The sequence below is a fragment of the Hippopotamus amphibius genome, chromosome 12 (genome assembly GCF_030028045.1).
Source record: "Hippopotamus amphibius kiboko isolate mHipAmp2 chromosome 12, mHipAmp2.hap2, whole genome shotgun sequence".
Classification (NCBI taxonomy): Eukaryota; Metazoa; Chordata; class Mammalia; order Artiodactyla; family Hippopotamidae; genus Hippopotamus; species Hippopotamus amphibius.
This window is the reverse complement of record NC_080197.1, coordinates 5,444,159-5,464,338: the sequence shown is the minus strand read 5'-3', so window position 1 is coordinate 5,464,338 and position 20,180 is coordinate 5,444,159. Positions and strand designations below refer to the sequence as shown.

Below are 20,180 nucleotides of genomic sequence, written 5' to 3'. Positions count from 1 at the left end.
GCACATGGAAAATATAACAAATATTAAACACCAAACCATGTAAGACTGTGCTTGGTGCTATATACATGCACGTAAAACACAAAGTTTAAAATCTAGGAAGCTAGTCAAGGCAAATACACCCACGACGTTATAAGACAGAATATGGTATGAGACGATCCATCTGGGAAAGAACGAGGAAAGGTGTCTTTGAGGAGGGAGTACTTGTCAGAGATGATTCCAAGGTTTTGCTGGTAGAAGGGTTAGGTACAAGACATACTTCACTGGCTCCACTGCTTAACAGCTGTGTGATGTCTGACAACTCACATTACCTCTCAGCCTCACTTTCCTTTTCTATAAAATGGAGATACCTACCCTATAGGGCTGCTCTGGAAATTACAGGAGATGGAGCATCCGGTGCTTAAACGAGCTATTATTAACATTACTTAGACTAGAGGTTCTGAACCTTGGCTGCATCTTAGAATCACTTGGAGAGCTTTTAAAAAATATTAATTCCCTCGGTTCCACCCCAGGCCACCTAAATCAGAATCTCTGAGGGTGAGCCCCAGGCATCAGAGGTTTTTAAAAGCTTCCCCACGTGATTCTAAACACCTCATCCAGATCCTTGGTGCTCCACTGCAGTCCGTGGCCTGGCGACTTAAGCTGGGAGTTTGCTAGAAATGTGGGTTCTCAGACCCACACTAGACCTTCTGAATCCGCATTTTATAACGAGGTCCAGCAGACCCTCGAGGCTCCCTGCAGATGTCAAGACTTTTGGTACACAGGCCACGCTGAGTAGTAAAGGAGAAGGTTCAGTGTATTACCAAACCTTAGGAGACCCCTTCAAATTTTTTTCCTTCACATTCCTAAAGAGGGAAAAAGCAACCAGCTGAAATATTCGGAGTTGGCACGTGTGCGTCATAACAGCCCCTTAATACTCCCGTGGAGCCTTACACTTAGCAAAAGACCGTCACGTGTGTTACCTCACCCGAAACTAAGAATAGCCCTGGAAGTTAGATGACTATCCCCAGCTTACAGCTGGAAACTGAGGCCTAAAGAGCCCACATGGCTCAAGACACCTCAGTCTCAAACAGGGATGTCAGATCAGGAACCCAGGCAGCGTCCCATCAGCTTCTCGAAGGATGGCCTTGGACGTGAATGGGTGGCAGTCGGAATTTTCCTACACTTGTAATCCCGATTAGGAAATCTTAACTATCCTTCGCAGAGCGGTCGCTGGACGACTGCGTCAGCTACACCAACTTTCAACCAATCCGCAAACTGTTGGCACGAAGACGTCCACTTGCCGTCAATAGCGCTCCTGCGCATGTGCCGTTGCCTTACCGGAGGAGGAGCCTCTTCTTTCCCGGACTTCCGGACGACACAGGAAGTAGTTCGGGCGCGCACGCGCAATGTCTCCGAGATAATTAGGGTCGATTCCTCGGCGGGCGTGAGGAGTCCTCCGGCTCTCGGGACTCCTGTTCCCGCCACCTCGCCTGCGCCTCCTCCGTGCCTGAGCGGGGTCGCAGGCTCCCGAGCTCCTCCCGCTCCCTGCCGCCGGCTTCCTTCCGCGGCGCGACTCTCAGGTTAGGCCCCGTGCCGCTCCGCCTCGCTGCCCGCCGCCATGGCGCCTCCGAGGTCGGGCCCCCGAGTGATGCGCCGCGCCGCGAGGTGCTGGGCGCGGGCCGGGCTGTTGGCGAGCTTCCTGAGTGGCCCCCGGGAGGGACGTCCGAGCTGGAAGGGGCCTCACGAGTCCCTCCGGCCTAACTAACTCCCTCGTTTTTCTCGTGGGGTCCCGGTGCTGCGGAGAAAACGGGGATGTGATGGAGGGTCCGATACGGTACCTCAGGAAGGCGGGGAAGCCTCTGAGGAGGTGACTTACTTGAAAAAGATGCTTCTAACCGCTTCGTTGAATGTCACTTACACACTGTAATGCACTTAAAGTGTACCTGTTGATGAGTTTGGGAAGCTTAATACAGCCGTGTGAACATTGCCACAGTGCAGCTTTACACCACTTTCATCACCCCCCAAAAGTTAGCGGGAGGCACCCTTTGAAGTGGGACCTGAAGATTCAAACAGACAGCTAGAGGTTTGGGGGTGGGGGACGGATCACCCCAGGCTGCAGGAACAGCTGATAGGAGTATTCCAAGGCTGGGAGGAGCCTGCTTGGTTCACGGGCAGAGAGGAAGCCACCAGAGCTGGGGTGCAGCAAGCACGGAGGGAGCGAGAGGTTAGGTAGGCTGGAGTTGAACGGGTGTCTTCCCCACTTCCTGAGGGTCCCAGTGTCCTGCACAGTGTGCGGTCCACGTAGGCCGGTTAATCCTTGCTCTTCTCCCTCAGTTCATCCCTAAGGCAGATGCTGTCTCCCAACGTGATGGCTGAATAGAAGGAAGGAACAAGTTTCAGGCACTGTGTGTACAGCCTCACTTGGTTTTCCTAACTGTACAAAGTGGATGTTGGTGCCTGTTTTTATAGTTGAGAAAATCAAGGCTAAATAATTTGCCCCAAATCATATATTTAGTACCTGGACTTGATTGCAGAAGCCTTGTCATTCCTTTGTTTGCTCGTGTGTTTAACTGGTGTTTCAGATACCTCTCCAGCCTTTGAGGCAGAGGTGGTCAGCAAGCGCCGCGTTCTCACACAGGGTGGCTTTCTGAGATACCAGTGCATTCATAGTAGTTCTACACGTGATTATTTTTCATGAAGCTCGGGAACTCAAATACTTCCCCAGATTCCTCATGGTTTTCCCATTCTGTGTTGTCTTCTTAAGAGATGCTACTCTTGTTGCCTCATGTCACATGAGCTGCATGTTATTGGCTAGTCACTTCTGTCACTCAGCTGCTGGGCTCCTTTGGGAGAATTTACTGACATGGTAGGCTTCTGGGTGTAAAAATTTGCTAACCAATGACAGAATTAAAAATGTGGCGTCAACGTATGTGAGTCATCAGAGTTATAACACATAGGCTTTCTCCTTGGAAAAAAGCGAAAGTTGTTTATGACCCCTTATGCAGTAGACAGTGCACTTTCTACGTAGATAATCTGATTTGATCCTCAGAGCAACCCTGGAGAAGGTGTTAATATTCTCTGTGTTTGCAGAATAGGGGAAATGAGGCTTGGTGAGATGAGGCTCCCAGCTCTGGTGAGTGGCAGAGGCATGGTTCTGCCCCAGCTGGGCCTACTAGACTGTGGTGCCCAGGAATAAACTCAAAGTGGGGGGATTTTTGCTGGGCAAAACATAATGCCAAGCCTTTTGCTACTTAAGCAGACCAAAATGGATTACTTTTTAAAATTCCTGCAGTCTCTGCCTGGGTTGGTTGTTTTTCTAAGTAACTTCGTGCAGAGATATTGACCTAAACCAGAGTGAGGAAATTAGTACAAAGAAAGTGAACTGTTACTAAGTGGGAACCTGGAAAAATGAGGTTTCTGCTGGTTTCCAGTTGTGCTCCTGGTGCTCAGTAGGGTGTCTCAAACTAAAAAAAAAAAAAGCGCGAGTCATTTAGCTGGTGATTGAAAAGGAATTTGCTGTAATGTATCAATATTGGTTAATTGTGACAAATGCAAGAAGGAAACTGGATGTGAGGTGTATGGGAACTCTCCTGTCTTTAGAATTTTCCACTAAAAACTTCTCTAAAATAGAAAGTTTATTTTTAAAGAGCAATCTGCTTGTTGCATGTTTAGATCTCTTCAGAAGACAGAAGGCTGACATCAAGTCATTTTTTTTATTTACCCTCTATTTCCCTTCTGTAACTTAATTATCTTTATATTACCTCTCAGTAATGTTTATTACTTAAGAAAGGACCTGTCCTTAACTTTTCCCATTATTTTTTAGGGCCAAAATGAGTCTATTTGGAACAACCTCGGGTTTTGGAACCGGTGGGACCAGCATGTTTGGCAGCACCACCACAGATAACCACAACCCAATGAAGGTGCCACGTGACGCTTCATGGGCTTTGTAGAAACAGTGCAGGCCAGGGAGTCCCACATGAGTGACAGCGGGGGAGAAACCCAGACGGCTTGGGAGCCTCCTTTGGGGTGAAAACTCTGAAATTTTGTCCAGTCTGCTTTCTCAGATACAGGAGCAGAGAAACTGTGTATCCCCTGGACTAGTGTCCTATACCCCCTCACATTCCTCATCACTGGAATCACCTGAGGTGCTTGTTGACATTGCAGGTTCCCAGGGCCCAGCCCACAGCTGCTGAATCAGCACTTCTGTGGGGGAGGGAGGCAGGTGCTAACTGTGATCCAGCACTTGGTGGCCCCTGTGGGCCATCACCTGGGACACGTGGTTGTGGGCCTGGCTTTGAGAGTGCTGCTTGTAGTCCAGCAGTGCCAGTACTTTCCCTGACTGACTTACACTCCCTCTTTTCCTCAGAGGAAGAAAAGTCTCATTCACTTAGTTCTTGAGCACAAGGAGAGCCCACCATGAGGTGTTAGTGAGAAAGAAAGCAATTTTGAATTAAATTGTGATGATGTATACGTTGTAACATGAATGTTTTCTACCCCAGGATTTTGAAGTAACATCCTCTCCTGATGATAGCATCGGTTGTCTATCTTTTAGCCCACCAACCTTGCCGGGGAACTTTCTGATTGCAGGATCGTGGGCTAACGATGTAAGTGCTCGTAAATGCGTGCTCTCTCTGTCACGTCTCTTTGTATGGGCAAGCTTAGCTTTTTTTTTTCTCCTCCAAGTGAATGAAGCGGACTTAAGGTTTATTTGTGGCATTTTTTAAGAAATGAGTTTAGAGTGTGAACCCTTCTGAATGGCAGGCATCACTTCTTGCGACGATTTTTGTTAAGAAAGTAGAATCATGCATCATTCACAAATTCCTACTCTAGTTCAGTATCTTGAAGTATATTCCCAGTTCTGCAGTAGTCATTGAAATAAATGTTGTCCATGATGGTATACATGAATTTCCCTTCTAGGCATCCTGAAAATGTTCTCCAGGCATGTGTTAAAGTTTTTTCACCTTTGGATATAGCATAAATCCTGTGTAGACACTGTACTTACCAAAAAAAAAAATCATAGCGTACGAAAAAAGAAGGTAAACACTCTGGTAGAAAAATTGGCGAAGGATGTCTAGAGGCCCTTCACAGAAGGAGTACACGTGGTCTGTTGGAGTAGACTTGAAACATTCAGCCACACTCTTAATCAGAGAAACACGTGGTGGGTTTGCCACTCACTTAGGTAGGGGACCTGGGCCAGTTATCGTCTTTAAGCCTCATATCCTGCTTCATAAGATGGAGATGACAGTAAGTTCACAGAGCTTTAGCTGTTGTAGAGATTAATTCAGATAACGCATGTAAAGTACATCATGGGAAATCCTCAAGTCCCTAAGTAGCTGAGACACAGGGTACAAACCTAAGGATTTCAGATAAATATCCTCCAGAAGAGCTGTACCAGTTTACACACCTACTGGTAGTACAAGTTTCAGCTTCTCCTTGCTGGAGCCAGGTATATTCGTTTCATTTTTGTTAATTTCATAGGGAAAACGTGTCTATCATGTAAATTTGTGTTTATCTGATTATGAATGGGAGTATAGGGGTTAAAATGCATATGATATATCATTAACTGCTGTTAATTTGCTTTATTACTATAGGTTCGCTGCTGGGAAGTTCAAGATAGTGGCCAGACTATTCCAAAAGCCCAGCAGATGCACACTGGGCCTGTGCTAGATGTCTGCTGGAGTGATGTAAGTTGCATTCAATTTTTCATGTTTTCTTCTACAAAGAGTACAGTGTAATTCAGAGTATGTATAAATGTATATATTGTTTATATAACCTGAAACACAAATAGCATGGGTGTGTACACATTGTAGAAGTGCTGTTTCTGAATTTAAATATAGTAATTTATTGATACTCATAATATAGTCAGTTAACTTTAGTCATGTTAACTTTAATCTCTCTGAAAGCTTTTCTTGCATAAAAAAATCCATTAATTTATTGCCATTTCCTTGAGCAAGGGATTAGACACTTTTTTAAAGCCTTTCCTACCTCTCAATGTGCCATGAGCTTATGTTGTTTTAAAGTTAGAAAGTACTGTCCCAGAAAATAAGTTGTAGGGGAAAAATTAATCCTTTTCCATTATTAAACTTTTGAAATACTTTGTTTTATTGAAAGTCTTTTTCCTCCCAGATCCTGAACATCAGCAATATGAGTAAATGTGTTCAAGTTTAGTCAGCTCTGAGCTCTTCTTTGTTTTTCTTTTTTTGAGGGAAGGGGGTGGGTGATTGGGGAGTTTAATGAAGGCACCGTTTTCAAAGAAACCAACAGGGATGGTGAAGTCACCAAGAGCTGCGGCTGTGGAGGGCCCACCCTTCCCTAAAGGAGGAGCCCAGGATTGACAGCCCAGCCTTCCTCTCCTCCCTTGTAGAAGTGAGAAAACCAAGGGGCTTGACTGAGAGTCCAGGGCAGATGTGCTGAGGAAGCTAAGCTTTAAGGTCACTCCCAAGGCTCATTCAGTTTTTTTTATTAGATGTAATTTGCAGCCAGTAAAATTGAACCTTTTCAGTGTATGATTCTGTGAGGTTTGAGAAATGCATAGAGTTGTGGTCAAAATACAGAAGGGATCCCTCTGCCCAAGGCTTCCCTCCTGCCCTTTCTAGTCAAGTCCTCCTCAGCCCCAGTGCCTGGAGACCACTGATGTGTCTTCTGTCCCTGTGGTTCTGCCTTTACTAGAGTGTTAGAATCGGGATCAGCTCAGTGCATTTGAGGCCTGTTCCTATCCGGGTGGTTGTACAGGCAGTGGGCTGTCCCCCTCTTTGCTGAGTATGCCGAGTCCATCTTATGGATGTATCGCTGTTTGCTCACCATCCGCCAGCTGAAGGACATTTGGGTTGTTTCCCCTTTTTGGTCGTTAGCAATAATGCTGCTATAAACATCTGTATACTGGATTTTCTCTGAATATAATTTTCCATTCCTCTTATGTTAGTATCTAATAGTGGGCTTGCTGGGTCACATGATAAATATATGTTTAACTTTATGAGAAACACCAAACTACTCACACTGTATATGTATGAGATCTTACTTAGCTTACAAATAGGAAATGGTTCTATTTTAAGTATTTTGAGATGGTTCAGGAGCCAGAGTTGCTCTCATTTTCATCATTAGCTCTGACAGCCTTCTCTAACGCATTTTTGTCGTCTGTAAAATGTATTTCTGATATGTCTGGTTTATTATGAGACTCATAATAGTTTTAATTTACCTGTAGAAAAAATAGCAACTTGAATAGATTTTAAATAGTTCTGATTTATTTTGCTTGTCTTTCTTTACTGGTCAGGTAACAGATCAGAATTGTAAGTTTCTTATCAAGTATGGTAAGAAATAGTATTAACTGACACTGGAATTCTGTTGCTCAGATGCTACCGAGTAGGCTGTTGGCTTTTACAGGAATGTATACCGCCTGTTTCCTTTCTCCATCTCCGTTAGAGTTGTGCGCCATCTAGTGGAGGAATCAGGACATGGACATGAGGAGTTCCAATGCAGTGAGCTAAATTCTGAGACAGGCAGGATGCACTTTGCTGGATGGACAGAAGGCAGCTATAGAGTTTGGAAATGGAGCTGTGAATGCTTAAAAGCAAACCATCTGCATGTATAGCTGTAAAGTATTATCCCATCCATTCCAGGCCTGGGTTCAAATTTCGGCTCTATCTCCATTTTTTTTACTTTGCCAAGTTACTTAGTGTCTCTGAGTCTGTTTTTTCACTTATAAAATGAAGGTAATAATATTTATAACAGGCAATAACATTATTTAATTCAAATAACCGTCAGGCACCTATTGTATGCTACACACTTGGGATATAGTGGAAGTTGGAGTAGGCGAGGTAGGCAAATCCTGTGCTCACGGAACTCATGATCTCTTAAGACAGACCTAGAGAAACAAGGATTTCGGGTAGTGGAAACCAGTGGCAGCTAGATTCCATCACTCAGAGACAAGTGTTGCACCTGTGGGAAGTGGTTAAGAGATTTGCTTGAGGGAACAGAGCAAGTGAAAGGCTGAGCCCAGAGCGGGGCCTTCCTGGCTCCAGAGCCCATGCACTCGACAGCCTCTCTCATGGGGGCGGACAGGAATAGGAGTTAGTCTGGGTGAGGAGAGCATGTATAGAAAGGCAGGGAAGCACAAAAGAGCCAGTTACCCCTGAGGCACAAAAGCCAAACTTGGTGAGGGTGACTCTCTGGCAGTCTGAGGACACTCAGTCTGGCCGCAGCAGGTGGACCCGAGAGGAGCTGAGTCGAGAGCCCTTAGGAATCTCGTTCCTCTGCCCCAGCCTTTTGATAGACTGGCCTCTGTCCCCGTATGTCCACTGGGGCCTGGCATCCTGCAGCTGGTAGAATGAGATTGAGGGGCCAGTATTTCACTCAGCCCCAAGGTAGCCCGCTCCATACATTAGCATCTTTCCAAGGATTTGTGGAGTTACCCTTATAGCTTCATTAGTAGAGAAGAAGGTTTTCTCTCTTCTTTCAGATGGAAACTGGCAACTTCAAATGGGAAGAAGTTTTGCTGAGGGAGGATAGTGGTAACTCTTTGAACTGTGGAGCCAGAGGTGAAGTACTGCAGGCAAGGGCTCAGCCAGTTATGGCCCATGGGCCAAACCTGGCTCATCACCAGTTTCTGTAAATGAAGTTTTCTTGAAACACAGCCACATTTACTCATTTACACGATGTGTATGGCTGCTTATAAGGAGTTCCAACAGAGACCATTTGACCTCAAAGACTAAAATACCTACTATTGGGTCCTTTAAGAAAAAAAATTTGACAGCTGGTCTAGATTTTCAGCTCAGTACTTTTTTTATTTTTAAATTACCTTGTGCTTCATATCGAGTGACTTACTTTATGAGTTCTGTATGTGAATATTTTAAAACCATCACAAAATGACTGCCAATTATTTAAGCTATTCTGTAGTTTACGTTGGACCAGTGACTGTTGGAAGCTACTGTAGTTCTATTGCATGTGCTTTTTAGGGCTGTTAGGTGCGGAGCTGAACAAAAGTAATGATTATGATAATGAGTGTGCATAGGTGGTGCGCAGCAGGGATGGGGGAGAAAGAGACTGCAGACGTGGCAAAATGTGGCAGCTTCTGTGAAGGCATGAAACTGATGGGAGTAAGAAAAAAATTGTAAGCAGTGCCTGGTAGGTAATACACATCAACGCAGGCTGTTTCTGGAGCACGTGGCTGCCACTCATGGTGAGCCGGGGTCAGGAGAGGCTTCGTTTTCACTATACAACTCTAAATGCTATTTAAGTTTTTTTAACCTATGTACATATTATCTCTTAGAAAAAAATTAATAATTAAAAAGAGCTGAAGATGTGTTTCGTGTGTGCTATTGTAGTTTGCAGCACACTGGCCCCCAAATAATTGGAAAAATAAAAATTGCAAAATAAAACCTGCCTCAGTATGTTCAATCTAATATCTAAATGTACTTATAGAGATTTTATTTTTCTTAGAATGTCATTTTTTTCTATTTTATTTTAGGATGGCAGCAAAGTATTTACAGCATCATGTGATAAAACTGCCAAAATGTGGGACCTTAACAGTAACCAGGCGATACAGATTGCACAGGTGATAAACACTTACCCTCTGTGGAAAGGCTGGGCAAGGCTGGTTCCCAGGGTTGTGATGATTCTTTAAGTATAGTAATTCTCTATTATAGGAAAAATGAAGTTTGACTGTACCTAATCAGTTAGACTTAAATATACCAGAAACGTCTGTAGCACAAAAATAACACCAGTTTTATAAGCATTCTCCTTTTTACTCGAGTTTCACAAATTGTCCAGGTGTGGGTCTTCCATTTATGTGCGGATGAGAATGGCATCATAAGGACTGGTGACGTTAAAATCTGTACATGTCACAGCTGGTCCTCGACGTGCCGGCACCCTTGTGTGGCTTGCCTCATACCAGCTGCATTTGGTCACTCGTTGATTCAGCAAGTCTGTATTGAGTGAATGCCTATGATACATACCCCAGGCACTGTCCTTAGAAGTAGAGATACAACAGTGAGTAGGAGGGACCTTCCTCGTACCAGAAGCTTTTACATTTGCTGGGCACAGCAGGCAGGTTCTTGTGTGAAGACTGCTAAGAAAAGCAGAAATGACGAAGATGAGAGAACCTAGAACCAGAGGGTCTGGCCTGGTGAGAAAGAGCCTCTTGATGCTGGGACGTTTTCAGGAAGGTGTTGCACACCCTTGGATGGAAGTGCCATGTGCTGGAGGCACCTCCCCCATCTCTTAATGCCTGTCATCTAAGTGACACAGCTGTGCTGGGGCTCCCAGTGAGTTATTTCTGATCATCTCCCCCTTTCACTCTCTTGTACTAGTTAATTATGGCTAAAGTCAGATTAAATTTTGTTAGAATGGAAGGTGGATACATGCTCTTAACGTTGCATTGAGTGTTTTCGGTCATGGTTTCTATCCTTCAGTTTTTGTTTGGTATGACCTCAGTATTTAAGCTTCCTTCTCTTTCAATTTCCAGAACCAAAGCTGTGTAGCATATTACATTTACCTTGATCTGTTTTGGTTTTGTCTTGAAAGCACGATGCTCCTGTTAAAACCATACACTGGATCAAAGCACCAAACTACAGCTGTGTGATGACCGGGAGCTGGGATAAGACTTTGAAGGTATAATATACTGTTGAGGGACTGCATGACCTAACCAAGATTGACATTTATTCTTATGCTGTTCGGACTTTAGCTCTGAATAGTCACTTACTGGCTTTTGTTGTTGTTCTTTTAGTTTTGGGATACACGATCATCAAATCCTATGATGGTTTTACAACTCCCTGAAAGGTGTTACTGTGCTGATGTGGTAAGGAATTTTTAACTTAATATATATTTCCTTAAAAAAAAAAAAAAAAAAAAAAGCAAGGCACTTCTTAACCTTATGATATCTTGCAATTAGAGGGTAATATAAAAACCCTTCAAACTTTAATAATGGATGTGGGATGTAGCTTGGATTGCCTCAGTCATCTTAAGTCTAGATTTTTGTGCTGCATATGTTCCAGAATTACAGAAAACTGGATGTCACATTTTTTAGTCACTTGTTCTGTGAACATACGCAGATAGCCACACGCCGTGCTGTCACCAGTATGACGTGCACTGTGTGGCTGTAGGAAAACTGGCAGTAACTTGGTGTGGTACAAGATCTTTGGTGACTGTCTCTGAGTGGGATAGAAACTAAAGAACTTTCCCTGTTGGTTTAGCAATAAGTCTTAAAGTTTTATACCAACTGCCCCAGTAGTTCCACTTTTACGAATTTATCATGAGAAAAGTAAAGATACAAATGTTCCTTCTTCTGTATAAAGTAGTAAAACATTGGAAGTGACCCAGTGGACCAACAAGGCAGACATGGTCAGTGAACCCTGTGGTCGGTTCTTTTGAGGCAATGTTAGCTAGATGGCCACTGCTAGTGTTCTCTGGAAACTGTGTGGAGCGGCACTCACTAAGCACGCTTTGAATAAAGGATCAGAATTATATAGAAATCTACACACATGTATAGTGTTCAGAAAAAAAGACAGGAGTAAACATACCATAATGCTAACAACAGTTATCATTTGAAGGGGTGGTAGAGCTGATTTTCATTTCTTCTCTATTCCTCAGTATGTTTTCTAAATATATGTTATAGTTTTAAAAAACGAGTCTTTTAGAAAGATACAAATGTTCTGCTTTCACATACGATTTTTCTAGGTTACCTCGAAACATTAATAGCATTGAACTGTTAAACTTGAAAAAAAAAATCACTCATTTTTGCGATTCTAAAAAAAAAATGATCTAATACTTTGGTATAAAAAAGAGTACAGTCCACTTTAAGCTGTCTCTGCTTTCATCTCTTTCCCAGATATATCCTATGGCTGTAGTGGCAACTGCAGAGAGGGGGCTGATTGTCTATCAGTTAGAGAATCAGCCTTCTGAATTCAGGAGAATAGAATCTCCGCTGAAACATCAGGTGAGTCAAGTCAAGAAGCTCGTGGTTGGCACCTATCACAGGCAGTCTGCCCACATGTGGAAATCATGTGCTTTCAGACATTCCAAGGAACTTAAGGATATAAACATGAATGTTAGTGAGTAAATACCATCCTCTGCAGACATCCCTGCATGGCTGTGCGAGCCCGTGTGGGTGCACGCCTCCATGGATGGGTTCCATCATGAATCCACAGCTTCCATCTTCAGCTCGGGCTTCGTCTGCCGTGGGTTCTCAGATCTCCACTCTCTTCAGACCCCTAGGTGCTCCCTCCTTTAGCCTTTGTCTCCAAAAATCAGATCAGCCTCTGCTCCAAGAACATAGAAGCTAATGGTTGGGAACTTCCTCCTGCTGAATCTAGAACTCTGGCTACACCTGCATCTTTCCCTGCCTTTTCCCACCTGTTAGGTGGGGTCTGTGCTCTCCAAAGGCCAGTTTTGTGGTTGGGCTCCATGCCCTCCCGCTTTCTCAGGAGGCTTAGGCTGTCAGCCACCCATGTCCCTCCTGAATCTCATCTCCCCCTGTTCTTGTACTTCATTGGCACTGGACCAGGCTCAAGTCCAATCCTAGGAAACAAACCTTTTCTGACCCCCACATCCTCTGCCACCTAGGTCCCTTTTTCCCTTTGAAGTCGTGTCTCATGTGAGCTTTCTTGGTTCCCTTACCTCTCACTTGTTTTTCGCCCCACTCTTTTGAGACTTCTCTCCCTGTTACTCCACCGAAACTGTATGGCATGGCCACTGATGGCTTCCTAGTGGGTCCTTCCAGTGGCTACTCATCAACCCTCATCTCACCACAGCAGCAGCATTCACCGCTGTCTTATTATGTGGTCTTACAACGCTGTCCTTGGTTTCTGTAATAATAGCCTCTTAGCTCCTGCCTCTCTGGTTGCTGCTTTGTCTTCCTTGCTGGTTCTTGCTGCACATCAAGGTTCCCCAGGCGTCTGCCATTGGCTGCTGCCTTCTCTCCCTCAGCACAAGCCCATCTGCCGGCCATGGCTGTTGCTTAGGTATGCCTTGTGGGCTGGAGACTCGGGTCCCCAGCAGACCTGGCCCTGTGCTCCTGACAAGGACGCTCACAGTCTGGCAGCTCCTTAGCACCCTTCCCATGTCTCAGCCCAGCACCACCCCACGCCGAACCCAGGACTGCTTTCTGCAGATCACGTTACCTCTTCTCAGGATTCTCCCCGCTCACTCTCCCCGCACTGTGTGGGTAGAGGCACACGTGTGGGTAGAGGTACATGTGTGCATCTTACGTACATGTACATACAGATTTTACTCAGCTTGCTTTTTCGGCTAGAGCATAAACTCAGAGCAGAGGTTTTTGTGTTCGTTGCTGCCTCATTCCTGGCACCTGGAGCCAGGCCTGCCCTAGAAGGCATTGTGTGTTTGCTGAGTGAACACATGGTCTTAACCCGCCGCTGCCGCCCCACCCCACCCCACCCCGTGTGCTCTGCATCTCACTGTGTGAGGCCTCCACCCCTTAGTCGTCTAAGCCAGAAATCAGGAGTCCTTCATTCACTCGTCCTCCCTTTCTCCTCTCCTGTCTCATTAACCACCAAGCTCACTTCTGCCCTGCACGTGGTTTCGAATCTGTTCATTTCTCTCCTTCCACATTTAACAAATGCAGCTCTTTTTGAATGACAACAAGAATGTGGATCCATGCTCCTCTGCCCCCAGAGGGTGGGCCATGAGCTCTTCCTGTGGGTTCTTCTGTGGAGTCCAGGAGACCCTCCTTGGGGGGCCCTCAAACAGTGTTGGATCAAGTGCAGTGTCTGGCTTTTGCATAGCTTATTCACGGTTTAGAAAGTTCTGGCCACATCCACCGTATGCTTGACCCTTGTTTCCCCATGCTCCATGGGCAGACACCGCTTCCCTTTTCGAGTTGGCACAGAGGCTCTGAACCATTGGGTGACTTGCTGGAGGGCAGTTGCCTAGTCAGCGGTGGTGTGTGAATCCAAGTGACATGTCCTCGCGCCCCACCGGGGGCCAGCACTGGAATAGGACCTGGCAGGGCTCTGAGGGCTGTGTGCCTTGCTGCAGTGACTGCAAGGCCTTCGGGGTGGCAGAGGAAGAACAGTGTCTGGATGGAAGCACGTGGTCTGAGGTTTATTCATAAAATCACATGGCTGAATAAGAAAATAATGCTTACTGGAGGAATAGAAATATCTTCTTTACCGTATTTGAGAAATATGTTTCTGGCTCTTTCAAAACCCAAAAATGGGGTAAACGTTGTTTACATTCACATTAATTATGGAATGGTATACTTTACATTTTGATAAACTTTTCTCCCCCCAACTGTAGCATCGATGTGTGGCTATTTTTAAAGACAAGCAGAACAAGCCGACGGGCTTTGCCCTGGGCAGCATCGAGGGGAGAGTTGCCATTCACTACATCAACCCCCCGAATCCGTAAGTGAGCCTGCGCAGCTTGCAGTTCCACTGGACGCTTTGTTTTTTTTAAGAGGAAAACTAAGTTGGGCCTTTGTGTTTCAGTGCCAAAGATAACTTCACCTTTAAATGTCATCGATCTAACGGAACCAACACTTCAGCTCCTCAGGACATCTACGCGGTACGTTTTTAGAAACTTTAACCCTGAGAATGTGTCTAGAAACTAGACTTGGAGGTAGGTAGCTGAGTCATTATGGGATCAGAAAAGATCACTGTCATTGTGTGTGTTTGTGTGCAGGGATAAATGGCTTACTCGAGAGGTTTCAGTTTTCTGTTTTTATGAACTTGTTGACTGTCTTTGTTCTCTCTGTTTCTGAATGCAAGCTTAGGAGTTTTGGGGAACAACTTCCACCTCTGTGAGTGCTGGTAGACAGTTGATCCACTTAGCTAAAACTGAGAAATTGCTGTTTGCTGAAAAAGAAAAAGGCATTTTCTTGAGGTTTGCTCCTTGGTGTCACTAGCTTACGTATTAACTTCTGCTGACTTGTGTTTTTAACAAGAGATGAGATTCAGAAGCGTGGCGAGTTTCTCCCGTGATCAGCAGGCCCCCAGGTCTAATGAAATAATGGTCTGTTCATTTTGTGTCCCGACTGAACCAGGACGTCTGGTGAAAACCTGATTTCTCTCCCTCCTCTGCCTTGCTTCTCATTGTCCATGTCCATCCTTCATAGGTGAATGGAATCGCGTTCCATCCTGTTCATGGCACCCTTGCCACTGTGGGATCTGATGGTAGATTCAGTTTTTGGGACAAAGATGCCAGAACAAAACTAAAAACTTCGGAACAGTTAGATCAGCCCATATCGGCCTGCTGCTTCAATCACAATGGAAACATATTTGCGTACGCTTCCAGCTACGACTGGTCAAAGGTGAGAATTGAAGGTCTATGCTGGGTGCCATCCGGCAGCAGAGGCAGGCTCTGGCGTCCAAAGGCCTGGGCTTGAGTCGCGAGGCTTCCCCAGACACGCTGTGTGTCTGTAGATGGCGTGTCACCGTCACCTCACCGCAGCGGGAAACAGCAGAGCCTCCCTCTCAGCCTTTCCCTGAGAACGTACCCACGTGAGGTGCTTGGTTAGCATACACCCAGAGGCCACCACTCTGGGGAGTCTGAGTCGTTTCGTGATGCCTGGGGGTGTTGGCGAGAATGAAGAGTGCACAGCAAGGCGTGGGTGGGGCTGGAGGGCAGCAGCTCCGGAACATGGGCCTTTCACCAGCGGCATTGGCTGTTGGCTGTTTGTTTGCTATTTGGGGAGGGAAGTTGGGGGCTGACGGGGTCCTGGCGGTGTTTTGGAGTCATCCCAGTGCGATGGTAAAGAGGGCAGACCCCAGGCCTCGGGTTCCAGAGCCACGGTGTCTTTTTTTTTTTTTTTTCCACAGTGTCTTTCTTGTTCACCTCTACACGTGTCTGCTTTCACTGGCCCAGCCTCCCCTCCCCAACACGCACGCACGCATGCACACGTGCGAACCAGATCCCCTCACTCGACTCTGTTCTTCTCTGCCTCTTCTCAGTCTGTCTCCGCCTGTCCCCCATCTCATTCCCCATCTGTAAGCACATGCTTCGGCTCTTCTAAAACAAGCGTTAAGAAGCCTGGTTTCACTTTCCTGTTAAACTCACCCAGAGTGGTGACCCCCTGCCCTCCTTGTTCCCACGCCTCTGTGTCCTCATTTCCTGGAGCTGGAGTCAGGGTCTGGCTGCCTTCGTCCTCGTCCAGTCCAGAAGCTTCCTTGCTGTCCATGTTGGGCCTCATCCATCCCTTCCTCTTTCCTTCACAACCCCCCCCCCCGCCTCGACTCTCTGACATTACTGTTGTCTGTTGTGTCCTACTCCTGGCCGCTCCTCGTCATCTGTGGTGGCTTCTGCTCATCTGCCCTCATCTTGTATGCAGGCATCTTTCTGTGGTTCTCCTTTGGGTCCTCCAGGCGCATCTGCATATACAAGGCAGCAGCTCTTCCAGCGTGAGCTGGTGGCTCTTCCGTGTCTACCTCGGCGCCTGACCTCGCTCCCCACTTCTTACAGGGTCCCAGTCCCAACGGGATGTCTGCACCTGGGTACCCCCTAAGCACCTTAACCTAAGAGAGAAAAATTCGGCGGATTTTCCCACCCATCCTCGCCTTTTATCCCCCAGGCTTGTTGCTTCTCCTGTGTTCCTCCTTTGCGATAAATGCCACCTAGTCAGTAGTCAGTGGGGCATAAGTCTTGGAGGCACCTTTGATATTCTCATTTTCTCTCTCTCTCCCCCCTCGGAAGAGCTGGGCAGTCACGGAGCTCTGTGCACTGCAACCCACAGTACATCCTGCCAGGCAGCGCATTGCTGTGATGCCTGCTGTGGCCTGTGGGAGGCGCACTCTCTGAGCGTTTGCTTCTGTGAGCCACGCAGCCGCCTTTTTTTTTTTTTAGAGCAACTTTACTGAGTTATAATTGAAACGCAGTAAATTGCACACATTTAAAGTGTAGTTTGCTGAGTTTCAGTATCTGTATATACCCAGGAAAACATCACCACAGTCAAGATAACACACATTTTTATCTCCCCCAAACTTTCTGTGTGAATGACTGTAATCCTTTCCTTCACACACACATTGATCTGTTTTCTGTCATTATAGATGAATTTGCATTTTCTAGAATTTTACATAGGTGGTGTCATACACTGTGTATTCTCTTTTGCTGTTAGTGTGTTACTAGTTTGTCTCTTTTTACTGCTGAGTAGTGTTCTGTGGTGTCTGGATGTATCGCTGTTGGTTTATGCATTCACCTGTGGAAACCACGCACTCAGCTTTGCAAAGAGTGTGCTTTTTTGGTTCTGCCTGGCGGGGGTTGGAGCCGGATTGTGGCCTGAGGCCTCGGTTTCTCCTGGGCCTCTTGACGGTTCTCCCCTCCTTCACCTGCTCCGCCTGCAGCCACACGGAAACTCTGTGTTTAACTCACATCACACTCCTGGCTCTGTGTGTTTCAAGCATTGAAAAAATAGTTGTAAATTAAAGGAAGTGTAAAATCAGAGCTCATTGCTTTGAATGCTACTCAAAGTGAACTCATCTGATCATTTAATGTCAACTTACCATGGAATAAACTGTAATCTTTCAATTAAAAAAAGTTATTTAGGAATTTTCCGTTGTTCTGATTTTAAGGACCGTTATCTCCAGTGTGAAATTGTGATCCCATATGATTCGTGTCACTAGCTTGCTGCGGGAGCGTACCTGTTCAGAAAAGCTGCGCTTTGTGTGTTGTGATGAGACTCGGAGGTCACGGCTGAGTGGACTTCCAGGACCTCCCTGGCACAGCTGTCACTGCACGCAGGCGGCAGAGTGCACCCAGCGGCCTCCTGGGCCCGGGCCTTCCCGTTACCCCGGGTTTCCACTCGTCTGTCTGTCCCACCCCACTCTGCTGTCTCCCTCCCACACAAAGCGGTCCCGTCACTGTCACTTACCTTTGTGGCTGCCATTCCTCTTCCCCTTGCTGTCCACAGCCCTTCATAGCCTGGCCTGAGTCGGATGTTTCTGACTCCCCCAGTGTCACACAGCCCCCCTTCCTCCTCAGCACAGGCGCGAGCTGACACCCGCACATCACTGCGCCCCGCGTCCGTGCTGGCACCTCCTGGGCCTTGCCCCGCTCCCTGGACGTCACAGACCAGGTATCTCCTGTGCGGAGAACCTCGGCTCACCCTCCCCTCCCCCCCTCCCCCCTCCCCTCCCCTCCCCTCCCCAGCCTGTGCTCGCTGAGAGGAGGTGTCTTGGCATTAAAGCAGTGGAAGGTTGACAAGAGTCTTGGTGCTGAAAAGATGAATGTGTAAAAGATCATCCTTCTGAGGGGGACACTGAAGACCACCGAGTCCTTAACCTTTTCTCTGAGGACTAAAGTTTTTGTTTAATATCTGACTTTTATTTCTCTCCATTTACCTGTTTTATCCCTCCAGAGAGATTATGCTTCATGCACAGAGCACAGGACTTGGCATGTTAAAGGTGCCCAAAAATGCTAATCTGATTTTTGATCAGTTTTAAGATACTGTTTTTTTTCCCCTTTAGGGACACGAATTTTATAACCCTCAAAAGAAAAATTACATTTTCCTGCGTAATGCAGCTGAAGAGCTAAAGCCCAGGAATAAGAAGTAGTGGCTGGAGACTTGCGGGTTGTCTGGAGTTGTCTTCTCTCCACTCTGCCTCGTCTCTGTACGAATTTGGGTCCCAGCTTTTGGTGGGTTGTCAGCCATGGATGTGGGTTTCAACCCCTAGAGAAAACATGTCATTGTTCAGCAGTCAGGAGCACGGCGGCCACAGTGACTGTCCGTCTCTCCATTCCACTGCCGGTTACAGGTTTCATCTGTAACACTAAGGGGATTAAAATTATTATAGAAGTTCTTAGATTCATGTGGGCGACTGCCAGGTATGTTGCAGTGCTTCGTTCAGCAGTGTATGTATTAGAGAACATTGGGAAACGTTCTGCGAGCCCCGTACTGTATTTTGTAATAAAATATTTTGAAGATTGTCTACGAAGCTCCCTTTGTCCACCGCTCCCCGTGCCCAGCCCGTCAGCTCTGAAGTGGTGGTCCTGCTCAGCACCCTCGTTAGATTTTCGTTTGCGGTTGCAAATGCTCTGTGGGAAATGCAGAAGTCTTGCCCCTTAGGAGAGAGGAAATCCTGAGCTGGGATTGTTTCTGCCATGTGGAATGTCTAGCAGCAGCCTCTCTAAGCATTGGTGGGCGGAGTTTGAATGTGTTTTTCTTTTGCTTCCTTCATTCCTGTCTTTGACATTCCAGTGAAAAGCTCTGCTGGCCAGGTGTCCTGGTGACTGGAACAGGGGTGTTCCTGTTCCGAGGGACAGGCCTTTGTGAGCAAAGCTCAAGCGGGTGATGCTTGTGTGGCCTTCAAGTTAGAACCCAAGTCCCTTGCACGGGAAGTGCTCTGAGCTCACGTCTCCTGTGGCCATAGCTTTGGGGTATTGCTTTTTTACTTCATGTAATTCAAAATTCCTGACTGGTAAGCATCCAAAATGAGTCTTTTGTTATGTTTTTACCCTACAATCCCAAATGCTTTTTCTGTTTTACTATTTGGGACTGGTGTGTAAATTAACTTGCTGAGTGTGGAACCCTGGTGTTGATAGTATTGTAAGACATGTTTGCCTACTCCTGAAAGACAAAATAAAGTTTTCTACTGAAAGAGATTGCCTGCACTCAGTGCTTTAAATTCTTTGGTAGTCAGATCACAGATGAATTCAGACCATTAACTCTGGCTATTTTGGTCTGAAAAGTTTTGTTGTTGGTTGGGGTTTTTTTGTTTTGTTTTTTTGAGAGAGAGGGAAAGGCAGGTGCACTAGAAAAGTCTTACTTTTCAAGTTAACTTTTTACAGCAAATTTTTTCCTTCCCTTTATGAATCAGCCCTGCAGCTTTGTGATCTGTACATATGGGCAGACGTGGCAAGTAGGAGAGCTTGCTGCGAGGAGAGCCGAGCTCTAGCCAAGCTCAGGCTATTTCAATAGCTGGCATTTATTGGAGGTGAGAATAGATGGGTCACTTTTAGTTTAGCCACTGTTTCATTATTCCTTTTTTTTACAAACTAGTGACTGGGTAGGATTGAAAATGACCACAAAATAGTGAGTCTTAAGTCATGAACCTTTTTGAATGTTCTTTTCCAAGACTGGGCCTTGTCACGTCACCAAGGGAATAGTTTTTCGAATTGGCAAATTTGAAACATTTGCACAAGTCCAGGGTTGGACTTGGGGCTGCCAGGAGTAAGTAGTCTCCTTGCTGGGAGACGGGCTCAGTTCTCTGTCAGCCTAGAACCTAGAACGTCAGAGTCTGCTGTATTTTTTCTGATAGTGA

The 20,180-nt window shown here is 46.1% G+C and overlaps 1 protein-coding gene across 1 annotated transcript; it reads left to right on the top strand.

Annotated features, from left to right (window-relative positions):
• Window positions 1-1,363: 1,363 nt before the first annotated feature.
• Window positions 1,364-18,844, top strand: RAE1 (ribonucleic acid export 1). The gene is made up of 12 exons (XM_057702226.1): window positions 1,364-1,559; window positions 3,803-3,899; window positions 4,479-4,583; window positions 5,571-5,663; window positions 9,443-9,529; window positions 10,498-10,584; window positions 10,700-10,771; window positions 11,801-11,908; window positions 14,227-14,333; window positions 14,418-14,493; window positions 15,044-15,238; window positions 18,387-18,844. Exons 2-12 carry the CDS (start codon window positions 3,810-3,812, stop codon window positions 18,471-18,473), a joined length of 1,107 nt encoding a protein of 368 aa, XP_057558209.1. The 5' UTR covers window positions 1,364-1,559; window positions 3,803-3,809; the 3' UTR covers window positions 18,474-18,844.
• Window positions 18,845-20,180: the final 1,336 nt, after the last annotated feature.